The sequence below is a fragment of the Opisthocomus hoazin genome, chromosome 18 (genome assembly GCF_030867145.1).
Source record: "Opisthocomus hoazin isolate bOpiHoa1 chromosome 18, bOpiHoa1.hap1, whole genome shotgun sequence".
Taxonomy (NCBI): Eukaryota; Metazoa; Chordata; class Aves; order Opisthocomiformes; family Opisthocomidae; genus Opisthocomus; species Opisthocomus hoazin.
In genome coordinates, this window is record NC_134431.1 from 8,443,521 (window position 1) to 8,462,007 (window position 18,487).

An 18,487-nucleotide genomic window follows, 5' to 3' on the forward strand; every position below is an offset into this window, starting at 1 on the left:
GCAGCAGCAGGGGAGGGACGTCCCTGTTCCATCCTGCCTGGCCGAGCGAGGGGCTGGCATCGGCGGGGGTCAGGGCCACCGCACGCTCCCTCCGTGGCCATGGCCAGCTGTGCACAGCTCTCCAAAGCAAAGCGCAGGGCAAGCGTCCACGCTGCACGAGCCTGTGGAGGGTCAAAGGCTTGGCTGCACACTTGGTCACTCACGTGGTTTGACCTGCAATATTGCAAGATTTAATGGCAATGAAATTTGTGCTTCCATCTTCACCTGCTTCTCTCTCGGCACAGAAAGCAAACAGCGAGCCTGTGCTGCCTGTGTGATCCTGGGTACGGCGATGAGCCGCTGTGGCTTTGCCTGTACCAGTAAATTGAACGTGCCTGGGCTGACTCCGGCACCAAAGCCCGGTGGCAGGTAACAGACCAAGTCCTCGCAGTTCATCTCTCCTCTAGCAGCACGCTGCCCGCCCTTCTGCCAGCATTCCTGCCCGCAGCAGCTCCTAGCCCTTCTGGGAAAGGTCTGGAGAGGGCTGCCTGGCCCGCGGGAAGCCCTGGCCTGAGATGGTTAACGATCAGCCTAGGAATGGTCCTTGGTTTTGTTGAATTTGATTTTGGGGATGTGACCTGGGTGTTGGAGGGCAGTGGAACAACCTGGGGCAGAGATAGAGTGGAGGGAGGGGATGCAACACATGGGAGACTGCAAGTTGCTGTAAGATGGAGGAATGCGTGTCCTCGGGGCGTGTGGAAGCCCTCCAGACAGTAAATCATTGCTCTGAAGTGCCTGACCTTACACTGCAGCATCTCCCTGCTCCCTCTCCAGAGGTTCCCCGCCTATGTAAAATATAGCCACTGCTGCATTACAACTTTCCAAATTTTTTCATGTTTCTAGTTACAGCTTCCGAGCCCAACTGCAAGCCAAGGTCTCCAACAGGTTCAGCGAATGTTCATTAATCTTTCCTGGCTTAGGAATCCAGTGGGCTCAGTAAAACCCCAAGCCAAAAAAATTTCATGCTGGCAGAGCCATGGGCTGTAGCCAGGCAATCCACCAAGAGCCTGTTCCGCGCCCGCCGTGGGTGGATGGGAACGAAGTCACCTTTCTGCAGGGCGCTGGATGCTGTGGGTGCATCCAAGGGCTCCAGAGTCTGAAGAAGGTTGGTTAAATTATCTCCAGCACGGAGCAGGCTGAGATCCCCCCATCTGCAGGGCCTACAACCACCCTGTGGCTCTGGGAGGAAGATGGGGATTGTGGGGATGGGACCCCTGGAGCTGGTGGTCCGCACTCCCTTCTTCCTGCTTGGAGGATGCTGCTGTCGCGGCCCAGCTTTCCGTCCTTGCCACCCTGTGGGCCAGCCCTGGGGAGAGGCAAGGCTGTGCGGGGACAGCCGATGGCATGGGAATGGGGACAGCTGATGGCATGGGAAGGAGAAGCCCAGACCCCTCTGGCCAGAGCAGTCCCCTTCCAGAGCTCGCAGGAGGGACAAACGCACCAGTGAGCGCAGAAACCGCCAGGAAAACAGAGTATTAAGGAAAACCCAAATGTCTTTGCCACTGAGAAACACAAGCGCAGGCTTTTGCATCTGCCCTAATTTAGATTTTTCCCTCTGGAAAGGAATATTTGTAAATGCTTTGTGTTCGTGTCCCCAGCATCAACCAGCCCCCGTCGGCCGCTGGCGCCGTGGATCCCCCGCGCTGGCAGGTGAGCTGCCGCTCGCCCTGCTCTGTCCCACCCTCCCACGTGGCAGACACACAGCAGCTCCAGCCCTTCGCAACGGATGTCCAAGGGGCTGAAAAGTGCTCGAAGATTTTTTCTTTTAATTAAAGGAGCTCTGCAGAAATGCTATATTCATATACACATCCCCCTGTTTTTTAAATTTATTGCTACATCAGCTTTTTTTTAAAAAAAAGGCAGAAAGAAGAAAGGAAGGGAGCTGCCATAAGCTGAGCGCCTTTCGGGATGACTCACTGCAGTGCTGAAATGGCTGCTGGCTTCAGACTCACCCTGCCTCTGCGATTTGCTTCCAGGCTGCAAAGAGACCACGGCGAGAGGTTTCGCCCCCCGTCCCCGCGTGGAGGATTTGCCGTGTGGCTATCGACACAATCCCCCCCGGGCTTCGGCGGGAGGAGACCTGCCTTCCCCGAGAGAGGAAGATGGGGGGAGACATGAAAGGAAGAGGTGGCGAGGCGTTTCCAGCTGACCTGATTTTCTGCCTCTTGCCGTCTCCACATCACTGCCAGTTAGTTCAGGAGCGGCGGCGGAGGCGTGGGGCTGGTCTGTGCCGTGGGGACCTGCTCCCTCCCAGCGCGGCTGCAAACCCGCCGGCACCAAGCAAGGGCCCTTGCACCTCAGTTTGCTGGGAAAGAGCCTTCAGGGAGTTTCCCTTTCCTGCCACGGCTTGTCCGTGCACAGTCAGGCCAACAACCTCTGGCCGGCTAACGGGATCTGAATTTGTGGAGCAAAGGGAAGATTCACCTTGGGTACCATTGATGCTGCAGCCAAGTCCCTTCTGAAGGGTGCTGTGATGCCAGCACAAGCCTACGCTGGGCGTCTGAGGCCTGGAAGGTGAACTTTGCTCTCCTGCAGCTGCTTCCAGCCAGGACTTTGAGCTGCAGCAGGAGACACGGAGGTGCCTCCCCTGCCTGTCTCCCCAGCCCCTTCCCAGGGTGACCCCTCCAGCCTGGGGCACCGTGGCCAGAGCCCCGGCATCTCCCTGCCTCGCTTCCCACTCACCCCTCAGCTCCTCTGCCTGGCCCAGGGGACACTCCGCAAACCCCCCACTGCTGGGAGAGCCATTTTTTGGGGCAGACAGGGCTCAGGTCTGCCCTGTGGCGATGTGTAGGGGAGGCTCTGGTGCAGAGACAAAGTGCCAGGCGGAGCGGGCACCCTCACAGCACAAGGCACGGCTCTTTCCCTGAAAAATGGCTGGCTGAGAAATATTTTCAGAAGGGAAAAGAAAATTCACCCTGGTCACAAAATGTCGGTGACAAGAGGACAAAACCCCACATGGGAACCAGCCTGCTGGGCTCAGCGCCCGCTGTGAGCTGGGCTGAAGGTGTCTGCTGCAAGTGCCCGGAGCAGACAAAGCTGGGCATCTTCATCTTGCAGCTTCCAGGGATGCTCAGCCATCCCTAATTGCCATAAAAATAAATGCTTTTCGCTTCACATCACAGCAGAGGAATTTCCCTCAGTTGTGGTTTTTTTTTTCCCTCGGTTTGGTTTTTCTTTTCTGAGGCCTCCCTCAAAGTCGCCCCTTCCCCCTCCCTCCGCTGCCTCCTTCCCATGTCAACAAGCACACGGCACACACAGTCTGACACATCACACACATGGAAACACGCTGACGGCCCCGCCGCGGCGCGCTGCCTGGCGCGGGGACGGGGCTGGCAGCACAGGCGGCTGCGGGAGGCCGGCGGGAGGGCAGGGGAAGGATGCTCCCAACCAGAAAGAGCTCTCAGCCGTGCAAGCCTGGAGAGGGGTGAGCACCCGCAGGCTCCAGCCCTTCGGGTTGGAAGCAGCAAGCCGAGGGATCCGATGCGGAGGGTGGTGTGAAGTCTCGCCCCGTGCGAGCTGGCTGTCTGACACAGCCGCTCTGTGCCGGCTGCCGGAGCAATGAGCCATCGCTGCGTGGACATGCGGCCCCAGACGTCACCCTGGGAAAGTCTCCCATCCTCTCTTTCCCGTCTCTCTGCTCCAGCAGCTGGCTTCTGGGGGAGTTGGCGTGCTGGCAGCGGTCCCCGGGCTGTGCGGGGATGGCCCCGGGTGGCAGCAGCAGCCTGCTGACCTGAACCGCAGCATGTGCCATGCCTGGGACTCTCTGCCTTCTCCCGACCAGCCTCCAAAGAGCCATCAGGGAGCTCAGCCAGCCAGGGGGGCTCTTCCCTGGGGGGCCGCCCCAGCGCCCTACGTACCCCCCGTCCCAAGGAGGAAGATGGAGCCGGATCGCGTGGAGGGTGACTACGAAGGCCGAGGCGCATCGTCTGCCGGGCGCAGGGTGGCACGGCTGCCGGGGTGCTCGGCCTGAACGCCCGCAGGGCCGCAGGCTGCACCCCGGGTGGCTCCGGGGGCTCAGCGCTCGCAGCTGAGCTGGGCCGTCACCCCCACCACGGCTCCCACCGGGCTCTCCCGGCTGCCGGGGGCTCTTCCAGCAGGTAAGGCCGTCGGGGCGGGCGCGCTCCCGCCTGGCCCAGGTTCCCCATCCCGCTGCCGGCCCCGGCTCGGCCCCGCACGGCCCGCGGCGCTGCCATCGTGGGGGGGCACCTGGAGCCGCGCCGGCCCCGCCAGCCGGTTCTGCGGTCCGGGGGGGTTTCCCCGGGGGCGAGGTGGGCTTCCCCCCGGGTGTCCCCGGGCATCCCCAGCGCTCTCCCCCGCGCAGAGCGGCGGGGACGTCCCCCGGGGGAGCGGGAGGGCCCGCGCGGCTCCAGCCCCACCGGGCCCCCGGGGGGCGGCTCGGGGCGGGCGGGCCGGAGGGCGGCACCCCGGGAGGGGCGGCGGGCGGGACCCCGGGACCCCCCCCCGTCCCCCCCACCTCCGGCCCCGCGGAGCTGCCGCCGGCCCCGCACGGCCCCGCACTGCTCCGCGCCGGGCGCGCACGCTGCGGCGGGGGCGGCGCCGAGGCAGGTGAGCGGCGGCGGGGACCGTCTCCGGGAGGACCCGGGGCTCTCGCATCGCGGGGCGGGCTGGGGAACGGGGCAGTGGCATCCCTGGGCGCTGAGGGCACCGGCAGCCCGGGGACCCGGGCCACCGGCAGCCGGGGTACGGCAGGGACCGGCATCCCGGGGACCCGGGGCACCGGCATCCCGGGTGGCCGGCGAGGACCGTGAAATCGGCAGCCCAGAGAACAGCAGGGGCCGAGATACCGGCATCCCGGGAACGCGGGGTAGGAGCATCCCCGGGCGTTGCAGGGATCAGCACCCCGGGGCGCGGCAGGCACCCGGGGCACCGGCATCCCGGGGGGAGAGGGCAACAGGAGCAGCGGCACTGGGGGGTGAGCGGGGAGGGGGGGCAGCGGAGCACCGACATCCCACGACGAGCAGGGGATGCCGGCACCCACACCCCGGGCTGCTGCTGGGACCAGGGGCACAGGGGTGCTGCTCCCCGCCCCTCTGCCCCGCAGCCTCTCCCCCCCCCCACCCTACGGCTGCCGCATCTCCCCCTGCCCGGGGAGCGGGGCAGGGCGCGGGGGTCCCCCCCGCAGAGCTGCGCACCCACCGCCTGGGAGCCGGGAGCGGAGGCTGCCACAGGACAGGGCATCCTCCGCAGCGGGCGCTGGGCTGGAAGCCGAGCTGTCGGTAACGACCCCCCCTCCCGCACCCCTCAGCGGGCAGGGGCTCCCCCCGTCAGCCGCATCCCCAGCCCTGGGCGTTTTGACCCCTCCCGCCCCAGCTCATGCTCTGCCTGCGGCGAGCAGCCAGCGGTGGGAATCCCCCTCCCATCCCCGCCCCCCCCTTCGCAGCCAAAGGAAGGGCTCTGTCCTGAGCATCTCCTGGCCGACACCATCCCGCAGGAGCCGGGAGGGCAGCCAGCCCCCTCCCCCCGCCCCGGGACCCAGCGGGGGACCCCCAGCCCCAGCCCAGCCCCGTGGGCATCCCACGCGGGGCTTCTCCGGCGGTTTGCAGCCTCCAGCCCTGCACACGTGGGATACGCAGGGCAGCAAGCCCGGGGTGACGGGGCACTTGGGACTGGGCTACAGGCAAAGGATAAGGGTTTCCTTCTCCCCTCCGCCTTTCTAATGGCTCCCTTGAGACACGCCACACGACTCCCCGCCGGGAAGCCTCGCTGAGCTGTAAGTACAGGGCTTTTTATTCGGACTGTTAATCTAAATCCATTGTACCTGGTTGGAAAAGCCCCTGTGTGCAATACTCCCTGCACTTGCTGCATCCTCGCCTGAATGTCTGTTAGCATCTCCCTTCCCACTCCCTCGGGTCCCCTCTGCCAGTTAGAATAAATATACATAACTTCCATCTCAAAGCCTTTATGAAAAAAATACGTTGTCAAGGGAAACTCTTCCAGCATTTCTTACAGATATGCTTGATCGGTTTTTATATTTTTTACTGTCATAAGTGCATGTATCAGAGATTTTTTTCTCCACAAGATATATATTCTTTGAAAGCCCAACACCCAGCTCACACTGGGCTTGTGTAATTCTGATGGCTGTCTCCTTAAAATAGCTTACAATGTATTTCAAAATTTATCAGAAAGAGACTGGCTTTATCTGTTCTATTTTACGTCTCATTCATGGAAATTTTGGGTTAACTAAAGGAAAATTTTGCAAATTTACATTATTCCAGACAGACACTTTTGTATTCTCTGCCCATTGTGCTTTAACATAAAAAAACACCCAACGTAAGCTTCTGTTTCCCAGCAGATACCCCTGCGAACGTGAGACGGGTGCAGACTTTGATGATCCAACAGGGGGGATCACACCAGGTTTTAGTTCAAACCTCAGTTTTGTTCTAAAGCTGAGCTTAGCTACTCATAAAATGAGTAGGGAAAAGAGTTATAGAAGTATTAATTGCTGCTTTAGATTCCTAGATGAAAGCTGTATGTGGGCAGAAATAATTTGCTCTATTCGGAAGCGAACATCAGAAAGGACCATCTCAGACAGTTCGCGACCCTTCTCCTTGCTCTGCTTCCTGCGCCGGAGGGAGGGATGGAAGGATTTCCCTGGGGTACAAAGGCTTGCAGGGTCCTGACACCCACTCTTTTTTGAGCTGAGAGGGAGGTGGTAGCTCACGGCCAAGGTCTCAGGGCTCGGCCTTGCGCTGGGGATGGTCCTGCCGGGCTGGAGCATCGCTCCAGGCTTGTCCTGCCCTCCCAGCGCAGCCCCGGCAGCCACCCGGGCTGCCCCTGCCCCAGCCCAGCCCCAAAACCATTTTGCCTGTGACTTCGGTGACATTTGGCCTGGCCTCCCGGAGTCGTGCTGTACAGGGCAGGTGTGGAGAGAGGCTGAGGACGGGTCGGGCTAAGCTGGATCCCACAGACCCACCCCCACAGCCCCGTGTATGTTTGTAGCCTGAATGCCTGAGCATCCTTCTGGAAGGAACCTGGATTAGTCATCCCCACCCCACAGATGGGCTGCGTGATGTCTTCCCTGAAAAAGCTAATCTGTCACAGAAATTCCTGTTTATCCCTGAAAACGTGTGTTTACACCCCTTTTTCTCCCTTGCTTTTGTCTTAAGCGTTAAAAAAGTTGATCCTTCTTGTTTTTTTCCTCCCCTTTGAAAGGTGAGGCAATGAGTCCATGAAGCTGCGAGGCTGATCACAAACCCGCTGCCTCCTCCAGACATGGAGTAATGAGGAGCGCTGGCTTTGTGGCGCAAAGCCTGTGTCTTTAAGGAGCCCTGGCTCTGAGATGCAGTGGAGTTAGCAGATGCCTTTGCCAGGCTATTTCGCACCAGTCTGGCATTTGCTGCACCCACAGCCCTGCTCAGCTTAAAAACACACCAATGGGGGTTATTTCTAACCATTACTCTGCTGCCTGTCCCTCTCCAGCTCTGCTGTGACCTCCAGATTCAGGTGTGAAACTGTCCTCCAGGTCCCTGCCTGCCCGACAAACCTTTTACGCTGCGTTTCTCAGACACTGGAAAACAGGCAGAGCCCTTCCGCTCCCTTGGGGATTGCCCCAGAAACCCTATGGGGTGTTCGGTGAGCAACGGAGGGCCGGGGTGCAACGGGGTCTGCAGGGAAGCGGGGATTCCCCCGGGCGGGGGGACCCGCCTCGTGTCACTGACCTGGCCTTGGCCCTCGGTGGCTGCTGTCGGACCGGACCGTCCTGCGCAGGGTCTGGTGGCACCTGGGCATCAGTGTGGGGGCTGCTGCAGCCTGTGTCACCTCTGTCCCTGCCTCACCTCAAAGTCTGAAAACTCCACTGCGTGACACAAGACGGAGGAGGTGAGGGATTTCTCTAACAAGCGGCTGGCTGGTTAAAACCAGGGAGGGAAGCCTGTGAGACGGGAGCCAGGCCAGCCTGGAGGCCACCAACGCCTCCGTGAGCGCTGCAGCAAAAGCATCAGCGCCTGCAGAAGTCGTGTCAGTACCAGCAGCGACCCTGGCAGTGGGAGCAGAGCTCAGGATCAAGACACATCTAATAGCGGGATTTTTCCAAAGTAGTCAAATGTGTGGGGAAAAACGTAATTCCTCACCCAAGAGAGCAAACGCAGTGTCCCTTTGGAGGACACCCACACCCCCCCGTGCCAGGAGGGAGGGGATCGTGCGGGCATGGGGCTGCTCCGCACGTCCCCAGGCGTTTTGATGAATAAGGTAGGCTGAGAAGTCCAATTTCAAGGTGACACAGGAAGATCACAAACCTTTTTTAGTTGCCTTTTTATTCTATGCTTCTGGTCAAGGCGGGTGAAGGCGTGGGAATGCTTCTCTTTGTTAGATGCTTTAACTGCTGCTCGTTAGAAAATGGAATTTCTGCTGGACCGAAAAGCCCAGCTCCTTGAAACTTCGAGAATCCTGAAACATAACAGAAGTCAAAACTTTGATTTTTATTTTCCTACCAACATACAGGATTTTAATTCAGAGTCATCAGTGATTCTGAATTATGTCTTTGTTATGTTTCAACTTTGTAAAAATAATCTTAATGTTTTACATGACAGAACACACAAGAGAAAACAAAGCAGGCAGATAAATTGTTTTGACACTTCTTCCACTGAAATTCTCCCTAAAACTGACACCTTCTGTGAAAACACTTTGATTTTGGCAAAACTGCCTTTGCTGGTGGGGAGATTGCACTGTCTAAGGACTTTTTGACCAGGTCTAACTAGCAACATCAGTAGTTGGGCCACAAAGCTCTTCAGCAGAATCACTGCAGCAGTGATTTCACGAGATCTGCTTTTTTCCATGGGGGAGGCTCTCTGGGGGATCAATCCTCTCTTCAGTGACTAATCAGGGCTACGAGGATGGTGAGGGGACTGGAGCATCTCTCCTAGGAGGAGAGGCTGAGGGAGCTGGGCTTGTTCAGCTTGAAGAAGAGAAGGCTGAGAGGGGACCTTATAAATATCTGCAGGGTGGGTGTCAGGAGAATGGGGCCAAGCTCTTTTCAGTGGTGCCCAGAGACAGGACAAGGGGCAATGGGCACAAACTGAAGCAGAGGAAGTTCCGTCTGAACACGAGGAAGAACTTCTTCCCTCTGAGGGTGACGGAGCCCTGGAACAGGCTGCCCAGGGAGGTTGTGGAGTCTCCTTCTCTGGAGATATTCAAGACCTGCCTAGACAAGGTCCTGTGCAGCCTGCTCTGGGTGACCCTGCTTTGGCAGGAGGGTTGGACTGGGTGACCCACAGAGGTCCCTTCCAACTCCTACCATTCTGTGATTCTGCGATTCTGTACTTACCTGTATGAACATGGGAAGCCCCACGGGTGAGGTGCTGGAGGTGCAGCAGACTGCCTTCCTTAGGCCAGTAGCAAAGGGAGAAACTTCAAGAGGTTAAAAAAAAGTGAGGAAAAGTTCGACCTGGAAAAATCATTGTCTCTGGTTTTTTTCACCCTCTTCCGTGCCACTGAAGAACCGCCCAAAGCTGTTTCTCTCCTCTCCCCTCTCCCTGATCATCACTTCAAAATGCAAACATCCCTCCTCACTCCCCAGGGTGCTTCTGGCCCTCTCCCCCTGGGACCACCCGGATCGGTGGGACCCCTGCATCCCCCCCACCCCACTGTGTCTCGCCCGCAGGTGGAACCAGCTCCCGCTCTGCTGATCATGGTCAACAAGACCTTAAATTACTGGGGTCCCAGTTTTGAGGAGGACGTTATCAACATCAACGTGGGGGGTCTGAGAAGGCGGCTCAGCTCCAGCGCCCTCTCCAAGTTCCCTGACACCCGCCTGGGACGCCTGCTCTCCTGCGACTCGGAGGAGTCCATCCTGCAGCTCTGCGATGACTACGACGTGAGCGCCAGGGAGTTCTACTTTGACCGAAACCCTGGCTTCTTCCTCTATGTGCTCCACTTCTACCAGACAGGGAAGCTGCACGTCATGGAGGAGCTGTGTGTCTTCTCCTTCTGCCAGGAGATCGAGTACTGGGGCATCAACGAGTTTTTCCTGGACTCCTGCTGCAGCTACCGCTATCACGAGCGCAAGCTGGAGAGCCGGCACCACAACTGGGACGAGGAGAGTGAAGTCAGTAGTGTGGACACGTCCCCTGATGAGATCTCCGACATCAACCACGACCTGCTGCGCTACAGCACGCTGCGCTGCGGCAATGTGCGCAAACGCCTCTGGCTCACCATGGAGAACCCCGGCTACTCCATCCCCAGCAAGCTCTTCAGCTTTGTGTCCATCAGCGTGGTGCTGGTTTCCATAGCCACCATGTGCATCCACAGCATGCCCGAATACCAGGAGGAGGATGAGAACGGCAATGTGCTTGATGAACCCGTCCTGCACAAGCTGGAGTATTTCTGCATCTCCTGGTTCACCTTCGAAGTGTCTTCCCGCCTCCTGCTCTCCCCCAACCCCAGGAAGTTCTTCACGCACCCGCTGAACCTGATTGACATTGTCTCAGTGCTGCCCTTCTACTTCACCCTCTTGGTGGATGTGACCATGGGCAGTGACTCGGAGCTGGGCAACCTGGGTAAGGTCGTGCAGGTGTTTCGGCTCATGAGGATATTCCGGGTGCTGAAGCTGGCTCGGCACTCCACTGGACTGAGGTCACTGGGGGCCACCTTGAAGGTAAACCATCTCTCTATCTCCTTATCTACTCCTACCTCTGGTACAGCCAGGGAATGTGGACATTCCCATTCTCAGTGAGCTGGGTGGTGTCTGGTGAGCGTGCTTGGGGTGGTGGGCTGGCTTGTTGGCTTGTATGCCTGCTAACGCAAGCAAGTGTGAGGAGCACTGCGTGAGTTCCCTTTGTACACACAGTCGGAGCAGACAGGAATTCACCCCAGTGCTTGTAGACTTTGCTTCAGGCAGAACTGGTGCTTCCAGGGACTCAGCCACCCCTTCCTTGCCACGGTGTGCAAGCCCCATTGCATGGTTGTGGTATGGACTCAGCTGCACATGGGTGGATGGTGATGTCCAGAAGCGGGCCAGTGCCTAGCCAGGCTGTGAGAGACCTGCTGAGCAGGGACTGGGCCAGTCAGCAGCTGCTGGGTCTGCCAGCACCAGTGTGTGCGGATTCAAGCTGCTCCTGTCCCCAGCCTGGGAGAAGGGGGTCCTCCTAAGGACATGCTGCCAGCTGGCCAGAGGCCAGTGTCCAACCCGTGGTGTCTGCCCATCTAGGGAGACATGCAGTTCCTGGTCCAGCTGAGCTGACACTTCGATGCTCCAGGGTATGATGAAATTGAGACTGGCACATGGTTATCCATGGGTGGCACAGAGCAGTGGCAGAAAAGCAAAGGTTTTGCTGCAGGGCCTGGGACAACAAGCTCAAGGCAGGGTGCATGTCCCCAGCAGAGCCTAGGGTGCTGGAAAAGCTTACAGAAAACATGGCATGCAGGGCTGGGGGAAACTGGCTGCAGGACCACACAGTCATCAGGAGGACGGGCTGGATGAGGAGATGCAGAGACAGTGAAGGACCAGGGTCCAGGCATGCTTGGATGTGGCACTGCTGCAGGTATGGTGAGAGGAGGTCTTCTTCCTCCATGGTGTGCCCCAAGGCTGTGTCTCTCCAGACCCCCTCTGCAGCAGCCCCAGCCTCCTTAGACAGACCAAGACCAGCTGAGACAAGTGTCAAAGTGTGAAGCTATCGTGAAATCCTCACCCGCCTGGCACTGAGGCCCAGACCTCCGTCACTGCAGCTCAGCTGTGCGGGATGGAGCAGCCACAGTGCCCTGTGCAGCTCTCAGCTCTCCCCCACCATTCCTCCCTCCTCCTGCTGAAGTCCATGTACTCGAATGTAGGGAGGGTAAAACTGTCCCCTCACCTCCTGCACTTACACAGAAAATCCAGCTTGCTGCAGAGACCAGTTAAACTCAGCCGTTAATTGTCTCTGATGCTTGGCGACTACACCAAGAGAAGTCCTAAGGCCAACCTGCCAAGATGCTGAGTGACACATGCTCCCGATGCCCTACCACACGCAGGGCTTGTGCTGAGCATGGGGAGGAGCCCATCAGAGCAAACATCTCCTCTCCTTGAGGGACCACCTCTGGTGCCCACCTTCAAACCAGAGGGCTGGTTTTCCAAGCACTGCTCACACAAATATCCCTGTGCTTTTTCCCTGTTCAAACAAAGGGAGCGCCAACAAATGACCAAGGAAAGCAATCTTCATAACAGAGCTTGAAATTCGACCAAAGGGGTGCTCACCTCTCACTCCACGCCTGGCAGGGGCCAGAGCCGCAGCTCCTGGTGCTGCTCCCACCGCAGGGCCATGGCAGGGTTGAAGTGGGCGCAGCGGTGGCTGGGGACACCCTGCTCCTCGTTGCTGCAGCAGTGGCAGGGCTGGCATGGGATGCGCTGGTGCCAGCAGGACTCGAGTGCCAGGGTTGGACTCATTCCCGTGGGTGAGCCATGGAGAAAAGCATCCTGCAGGTGTGGCTGGGGGGTGAGGATGGGCAGCAGGAAAGGTCTTCTGCTGGTTTCTGCTGTGAAGCAGGACCGGTCCAGGCCAGCACTAATCCTGCAAAGCCCACAGAGCATCGGAATAAATTCCTGGCATCCTCAAAGCCTGCTGAAAATGGAGTCCAGGGAGGATTGTTTGAAATGAAGATGCCTGAAGTCCTACCTGCACCGTGCTTACTTCTGAATACTCACCTTGAGAGAGCAGTTAGCAAGTGACAGACCTGTGAATTCAGGGCTCCCTGGACACTTTCTCTGCTCCATTTAAGCGTGAACAGCACACTGCAGCAGAGCAGGGACCGATGGGTTCATCTGCATGTTATTAAGCAGCAGACGAGATCCGGGGAGCCAGCAGCATCCCGGCTCCGGCCTCTGCCGAGCCGCTGATTCACCGAGTGACGTGCTGGAAAGTGCCGCTTCCCGGGGACTCCGGAGCCAGCTGTAAATGGGGATGAGCGAAGACACAAATCTGACGCAGCAGCTTGGCATTGTGATTTACTGGGCACATAAATTACAGTGTCTTGTTAATCATAATTTACTTCCTATTGCAAGAGCATAAAGCAGCAGCAGAGGAGTACAGGCTGTTAACGGCCAGGAAGCGCGAGCGATGGCTCTGGCAAGGCGAGTAATTGTTCCCCTGCCACGAAAGTGCTAGCAGAGGGATTTCTGCCATTTGTGCCTCATAAACTCTGAACGGTCTTCAGATTGCTTGGGGCCTGGTCCAGGGTCTGTTTAATTTGAGGAGCGGCTTCCCACACGTCTCTGCTCTTCCTCCCTGCCACACGCGACGTCCATCGCGTTACTGCAGCTTCCCGGGTGCGGCTCTGGCGCCTGTCTCCCGCTGGCAGTCAATAGGTGGTAGGCACCCAGTAATTTAGGCACCTGCAGGGATCTACAGGAGCTGCTGTCTGTCCCCTTAGGGGCCTAAGTACACAAATAGGTTGGACGAACCAGAGCTGCAGGTCCCCAGACAGTGGACGCATCACCCTGCCGTCGCTACCACGGGCCATCTCCGTGCTCGGTCCCTACGCTGGTATCTCCAGGCAGGCTCAAACCAGGCTCTTCTTTTACATACACCTCCTTCTGCACTGGAGGAAAGATCCACATTCAGCAGGTGAAGGAGCCCATGCATGACCCATAGCTGTCCCAGGGGTGGGCAGACCTCCTGCCAAGGCAGGAGCCCAGCAAGACTGCTGCTGGGGTGGCTGCTTCCCTGGAGCCTTTTGTACCCCCCATCTCCTCCCCCATGGCTGGCTGCTTGCTAAGCCTGCATCCCACCCACACCCCAGCTGCGGCCGACTGCCCCTGGATTAATGAGCAAACCACATGTTTTGAGGATAAATGGCTGCAAATAGGTGGCAGCCAGTGCCTGAGGATCAGCTGGGAGATTCCTGGAGCCCCCCCTGTGCCGCAAGCCCTGACCCGGCTTGTAAATTAAAGCATTAGGAGCTGTCGAGCTGCCTGACTTCCCCCTCGCCTTCACCCTCCAACACATCCCAGGGCCACAACTGATAGTCTTTAAAAATGTATAAGGTTATTCGGCGCTCCCGCTCCCCAGCTGGGACATACAGACGTGCCGTTATGCTCCAGCCAGGAACAAGCCTTTCATGGCCAAGTGCTACAGCCTTGCAACTCGGTGGCTCTGAGCTGTTTGTCCTCCCAAGGAGCTCCCTCGGAGCTGCTATAGGGCGTTTGCAGCTACAGGCGATGGCCGGGGGGGAGGAGATTATTTCCCCTTGCTATTACTGGCATTAGCTGAGCAGCTTTTGCCAGCAGTCTAAGCAAAGTCTTCTCGCTCCCTGCCGCGTATCCACCTCTTTTATGTCTCATCTTGACTGTGGAAGCTCTTTTCCCACGTCTTCTGCTGTTTGCTTTGCTCAAATGTTGTTTTGTTTAGTCATTATGTGGTCTCCAATAAAGCATTCTCTGGCTGTTAGGAGACTGGGAAAAAAATCCCACAATCAGAGCTCTGCTTTCCTTTCCCCAAAAGATGAAGAGCAAGCGGGCAGATCAGTGGGCAGAAACATCCAAGAAATTCACTTGTGACATCAAAAAGCGAGTGGCTAGCCGCGCTGTGAGGCCGGCGGTGGCTTTGGCACTGGTGGCTGGTGAGCCGATGAAAACGGGGGCTCTGCGAGGATTTAAGGACAGCCTGGCCCTTGGTCCCCGTCCCCGCTGCGTGCAGGGCTCTGGGCTCACACCCCAGCAGGGGCAGGAGCTGGGTGCTGGATCTGGCCCAGTGCTGGCCCATGGCAGTTTGCCCGGTCCCAGCTTGTCCTCGCGCAGTCCCTTTTCCAGCGTCGCTTGCTGCCTTGTCCCCCAAGTCCCCACGGCCTTTTTTCCCCTCGGGCTTTTGGCACAGGTTTATACTTTGCTCAAAAATTAGGAATATCCAGAGAAAAATTGCAACAAAAATGTTTTAGTTTGAAACAAGAGAAACAATGGCTTCTTCAAGGAGCATTGCACACCTCTGCCGTCAGTCTGTCCCCCCAGGGCCCGCACACTCGCCTGAGAGGTTGGGCGTCCCCTGTCCCCGTTCCTCGGTGGGCTCCCAGACCCCTCGGGCTGGGGCTCATTGAGCCGGGGGGTGCAGCACCCCACGGGGATGGGTGCTGAGACCAGCCCACGCTGACGTTGGGTGGATCCCTGGACTGACCTGATGACCAGGGCTGCTCGGATCCATGTCAGCTCCAAGGTTCGCTTCGAGTCTTCAATGGAGGAGAGCGAAAACCTGAAGGGAAATGTAATCATCTCAGAAAGAGTAGTTTCTGCAAGAAAACTCCCCCCATGCGTGTAACCAAGGGTTAAATGGATGCTGAGGTTGTAGCTGGTGTTGGGGTATAGAGGGGATCAGGTCCCTGGGGTCTGGTTGTGGGGTCGCCTGGCAGCCGGGGAGCCCGGGGCTGAGGAGCCAGGGCACGCGTCCTCTCTGCAAGCTCATCACCGGCGTCTCGGGAAAGTACAAATCGCTTCACCTAGAGGCTGCCTATTCGGTGGTTTCTGGGGACCTGCCAAGATGAAAGTAAAATGTGTCTAAATATTGTTAGCCGGGGTCAGGACGGAGGGAGTGCGGGAGGAGGGGAGTAGCTGCTGCCTGGGAACCCCGGCTGGGAAGCATGGGTCCCCTTTCCCTGCCGGCACTGCAGCTCTGGGTGCCGGGGCTGATTGCGCCAGGTGTGGGTCACCCACACACCCCAACCCAGCCCAGCCCAGCCCCCGCAGCGGGATGTCCCACGGCGGAGATGGATAGAGGCTCCAAGCTCCCCGGCGCGGGCACGCGGGGTGTCTGCGTGCAGGGCCGTGTTCGCGCTGCGGGATCCCAGTGTCCTGGCCGTGACGGGTGCGTCAGCCCGCACTGACTACCGCTCTGCCTTGCCTTCCAGCACAGCTACCGGGAGGTGGGCATCCTGCTGCTCTACCTGGCCGTGGGTGTCTCCGTCTTCTCTGGCGTGGCCTATACTGCTGAGAAGGAGGAAGATGTTGGCTTCGACACCATCCCGGCGTGCTGGTGGTGGGGCACGGTCAGCATGACCACCGTGGGCTACGGTGACGTGGTGCCCGTCACCGTGGCGGGCAAGCTGGCCGCCTCGGGCTGCATCCTGGGGGGCATCCTGGTCGTGGCACTGCCCATCACCATCATCTTCAACAAGTTCTCCCACTTCTACCGCAAACAGAAGGCGCTGGAGGCAGCCGTGAGGAACAGCGGAAAGAAAGATCCCGAGGACATGGAGAGCACCTCCAGCTGCGACCGAGACTCGGAGGCTCTGAGCGAGACCTCCCTGGGCAGACGCAGCCCCGACCGCCGCAGTCTGACCCCCGGTGCCCACCCCGCACCCTGACCCCACCGCGCTGCGGCGCGGCTGTTGCACTGGGGCATGGTGGAGGAGCCGGGCTCTCCCCGTCTCGCACCGCGCCGGGCATCGCCCCTGCCCTGCGATGGACAGGAGGGGTTGGAGGAGATGCCCAGCGGGTGCCGTCCGCTTCCAGCCCCCGGGTCACAGTGGCTGGGTCCACCTGGACGTGTCTCTGCCTTCACCCAGCGACGGCCCTGCTCCCCCGTGGCTGCAAACACAGGCTGAGGCACTGGACAGACCCCTGACAGAAAGGGAGTGAGAATAAAAGAAACACATGTGAGCCCCGACCAGGCACTGCCCCGGCTGCGAGAAGGGGGATTTGCCTCTGCCCTGAGGTTTTGTGTTGTCCAGGGTGAGGTTAAATAGCTCGAGGGTGAGGCAGTCCCCGAGCAGGCTGGCTGCCCTTGTGGGTTGGCATCATCTCCAGCCCAGCCTCGTCCTACCCCCAGCTGGAAACGGCCTCGAAAGGCTCAGCTGCCCCACTGACCATGGGGGAAAAGGGGGTGGAAATGAGTCTGTATGGGAGGAGGTGTGGTGTCCAGCTCAGGGTGAGCCTCACTGTCCCCAGCCCCTGCAGTGGGACCGACTGGACCTCATCTTCTTTCCATTGCAGGTGGGGTTTAATTGCTTTCCTGCGCTGCCACTGCCGGGACCCCCTAGGGATGTGGGTCTGGGGGCTGTGCCAGCAGTGTGGCATAGCCAGGAACACTGTCCGTGCAGGGGGGACACCGGGCAGGGATGACCGGGCAAACAGGATGCTGTCCTCCAGGGCAGGAACAGCCAGAGGGGATCAAGCAGGGGGAAACCGAGGGGCCATCCCTGGTGGGGGGTCTCCCCCTCAGGCCCTTCACTCCATGGGGCTCCCCCGCCACCGGGCATTTGTTTCAGAGGAGCGGCTGCTCCTACGGCTGCTGGCACCCAGACCCCGGGGCAGAGAGGAGACCGAGCACCTGCCAAGGGCTGTCAGGGAGCAGACATGGAGGGGTGCTCCTGGGCACAGAGAAGCTGCCTCTGCCATCGCCACATGCTCGTGATTTCAGCTGTGGGAAGAGCTGCCAGGGAGCCCAGGGGCTGCGGCAGCCTGTGATGGGGTGGAGAAGGTGACCAAAGCCAGACAGATTCGGCACGTGCCTTGGTCCCACTCGGCATAACCCCCAGCCCAGCTTGGCTCTGCTGCCTCGTCCCTCCCCGCCTTGGGGCCAGGCAGGGGCAGGAGGGCTGTAAGGAGGCAGATGAGGCTGCCCCGGCATCACCTCTGTCCCTGCAGGGAGCCCTGCTCCTTCCCTCTGCGGGGAGGGAGCACCCCATGTCTGAGGAGAGCCGGGGCAGAGGGGACCCTCGCACTGCTCCTCGTCACTGCCGCCCCGGAGCACCTCACAGCCGGGCAAGGGGGTCCCCCGCGGCGCTGGGCCCCCTGCCCGCCCGGATCCCCACCCCGGCTGGGCACGTTCGGGGCTGCTCCCAGCACAGCGTGAATTCCCTGCCGAGTGTTTTCCTTGAGCCCCGGTTCTCTGTCTGGACGCGCAGCCGCTTTGCGCGCAGGGGAACACGCGCAGCCATGGCTGCTCCGAGCAGAAGCGTGCACCCTGCAATCGCCTGCTCAGCTCGGAAACGCGTTGATGGCTGCAGGGTGGCCCCAGGCACCTGGATCGTGGTGTTCGCTGCTGGTTGTCCTGGCTGGCTTTCGGCACAGCCGCAGTCGCCGGTGCTGGCTCTGCCCGGAGCGATCTGCTGATCGCGGGGAAGAAAAGGCAAACCAGCACCAGTGCGGGTCCAGCCTCTCTGAACCCAGTGGGACTCAGGGAGGGGTCCCCAGGGAACAGTGGTGGGGGATGGGAGGCTGCTCACACTCCTGGCATCACCGAGTCTTCCAGTATCAACGGTTTGTGGTCTGCTCTGCGCTCATTCTTACCATGAGCTGGGACCGGCGAGCTCCATCCTCTGCTCCAACCAGCTCCAGCTGCACTGTTACTTGAATAAAGGAAGGAATTTCCTCTTCTCTCCATAAATATTCCAGTAGCAAAACGTACTAAAATGTGAAGACTAAATTACAAGTATTCATTAAAAAGCATTATGCAAATAACAAAAAGAGCATGTAAATTAATTTTCTATCTATGCATGGGATGCATACTGTATATTTTATTAAAGACCGAAG

The 18,487-nt window shown here is 59.1% G+C and overlaps 1 protein-coding gene across 4 annotated transcripts; it reads left to right on the forward strand.

Annotated features, from left to right (window-relative positions):
- Window positions 1–3,378: 3,378 nt before the first annotated feature.
- On the forward strand, window positions 3,379–18,487 carry KCNS1 (potassium voltage-gated channel modifier subfamily S member 1). Of its 4 annotated transcripts, none has more exons than XM_075438906.1 (3): window positions 3,379–4,136; window positions 9,659–10,651; window positions 15,862–18,487. In XM_075438906.1, the coding sequence occupies exons 2-3, from the start codon at window positions 9,686–9,688 to the stop codon at window positions 16,315–16,317; spliced, it is 1,422 nt and encodes a 473-aa protein (XP_075295021.1). In that variant the 5' UTR covers window positions 3,379–4,136; window positions 9,659–9,685; the 3' UTR covers window positions 16,318–18,487. The 4 variants fall into 4 exon arrangements, with proteins under 4 accessions (XP_075295021.1, XP_075295023.1, XP_075295024.1 ...); XM_075438908.1 differs by lacking the exon at window positions 3,379–4,136 and adding an exon at window positions 4,545–4,605; XM_075438909.1 differs by lacking the exon at window positions 3,379–4,136 and adding an exon at window positions 4,720–4,864.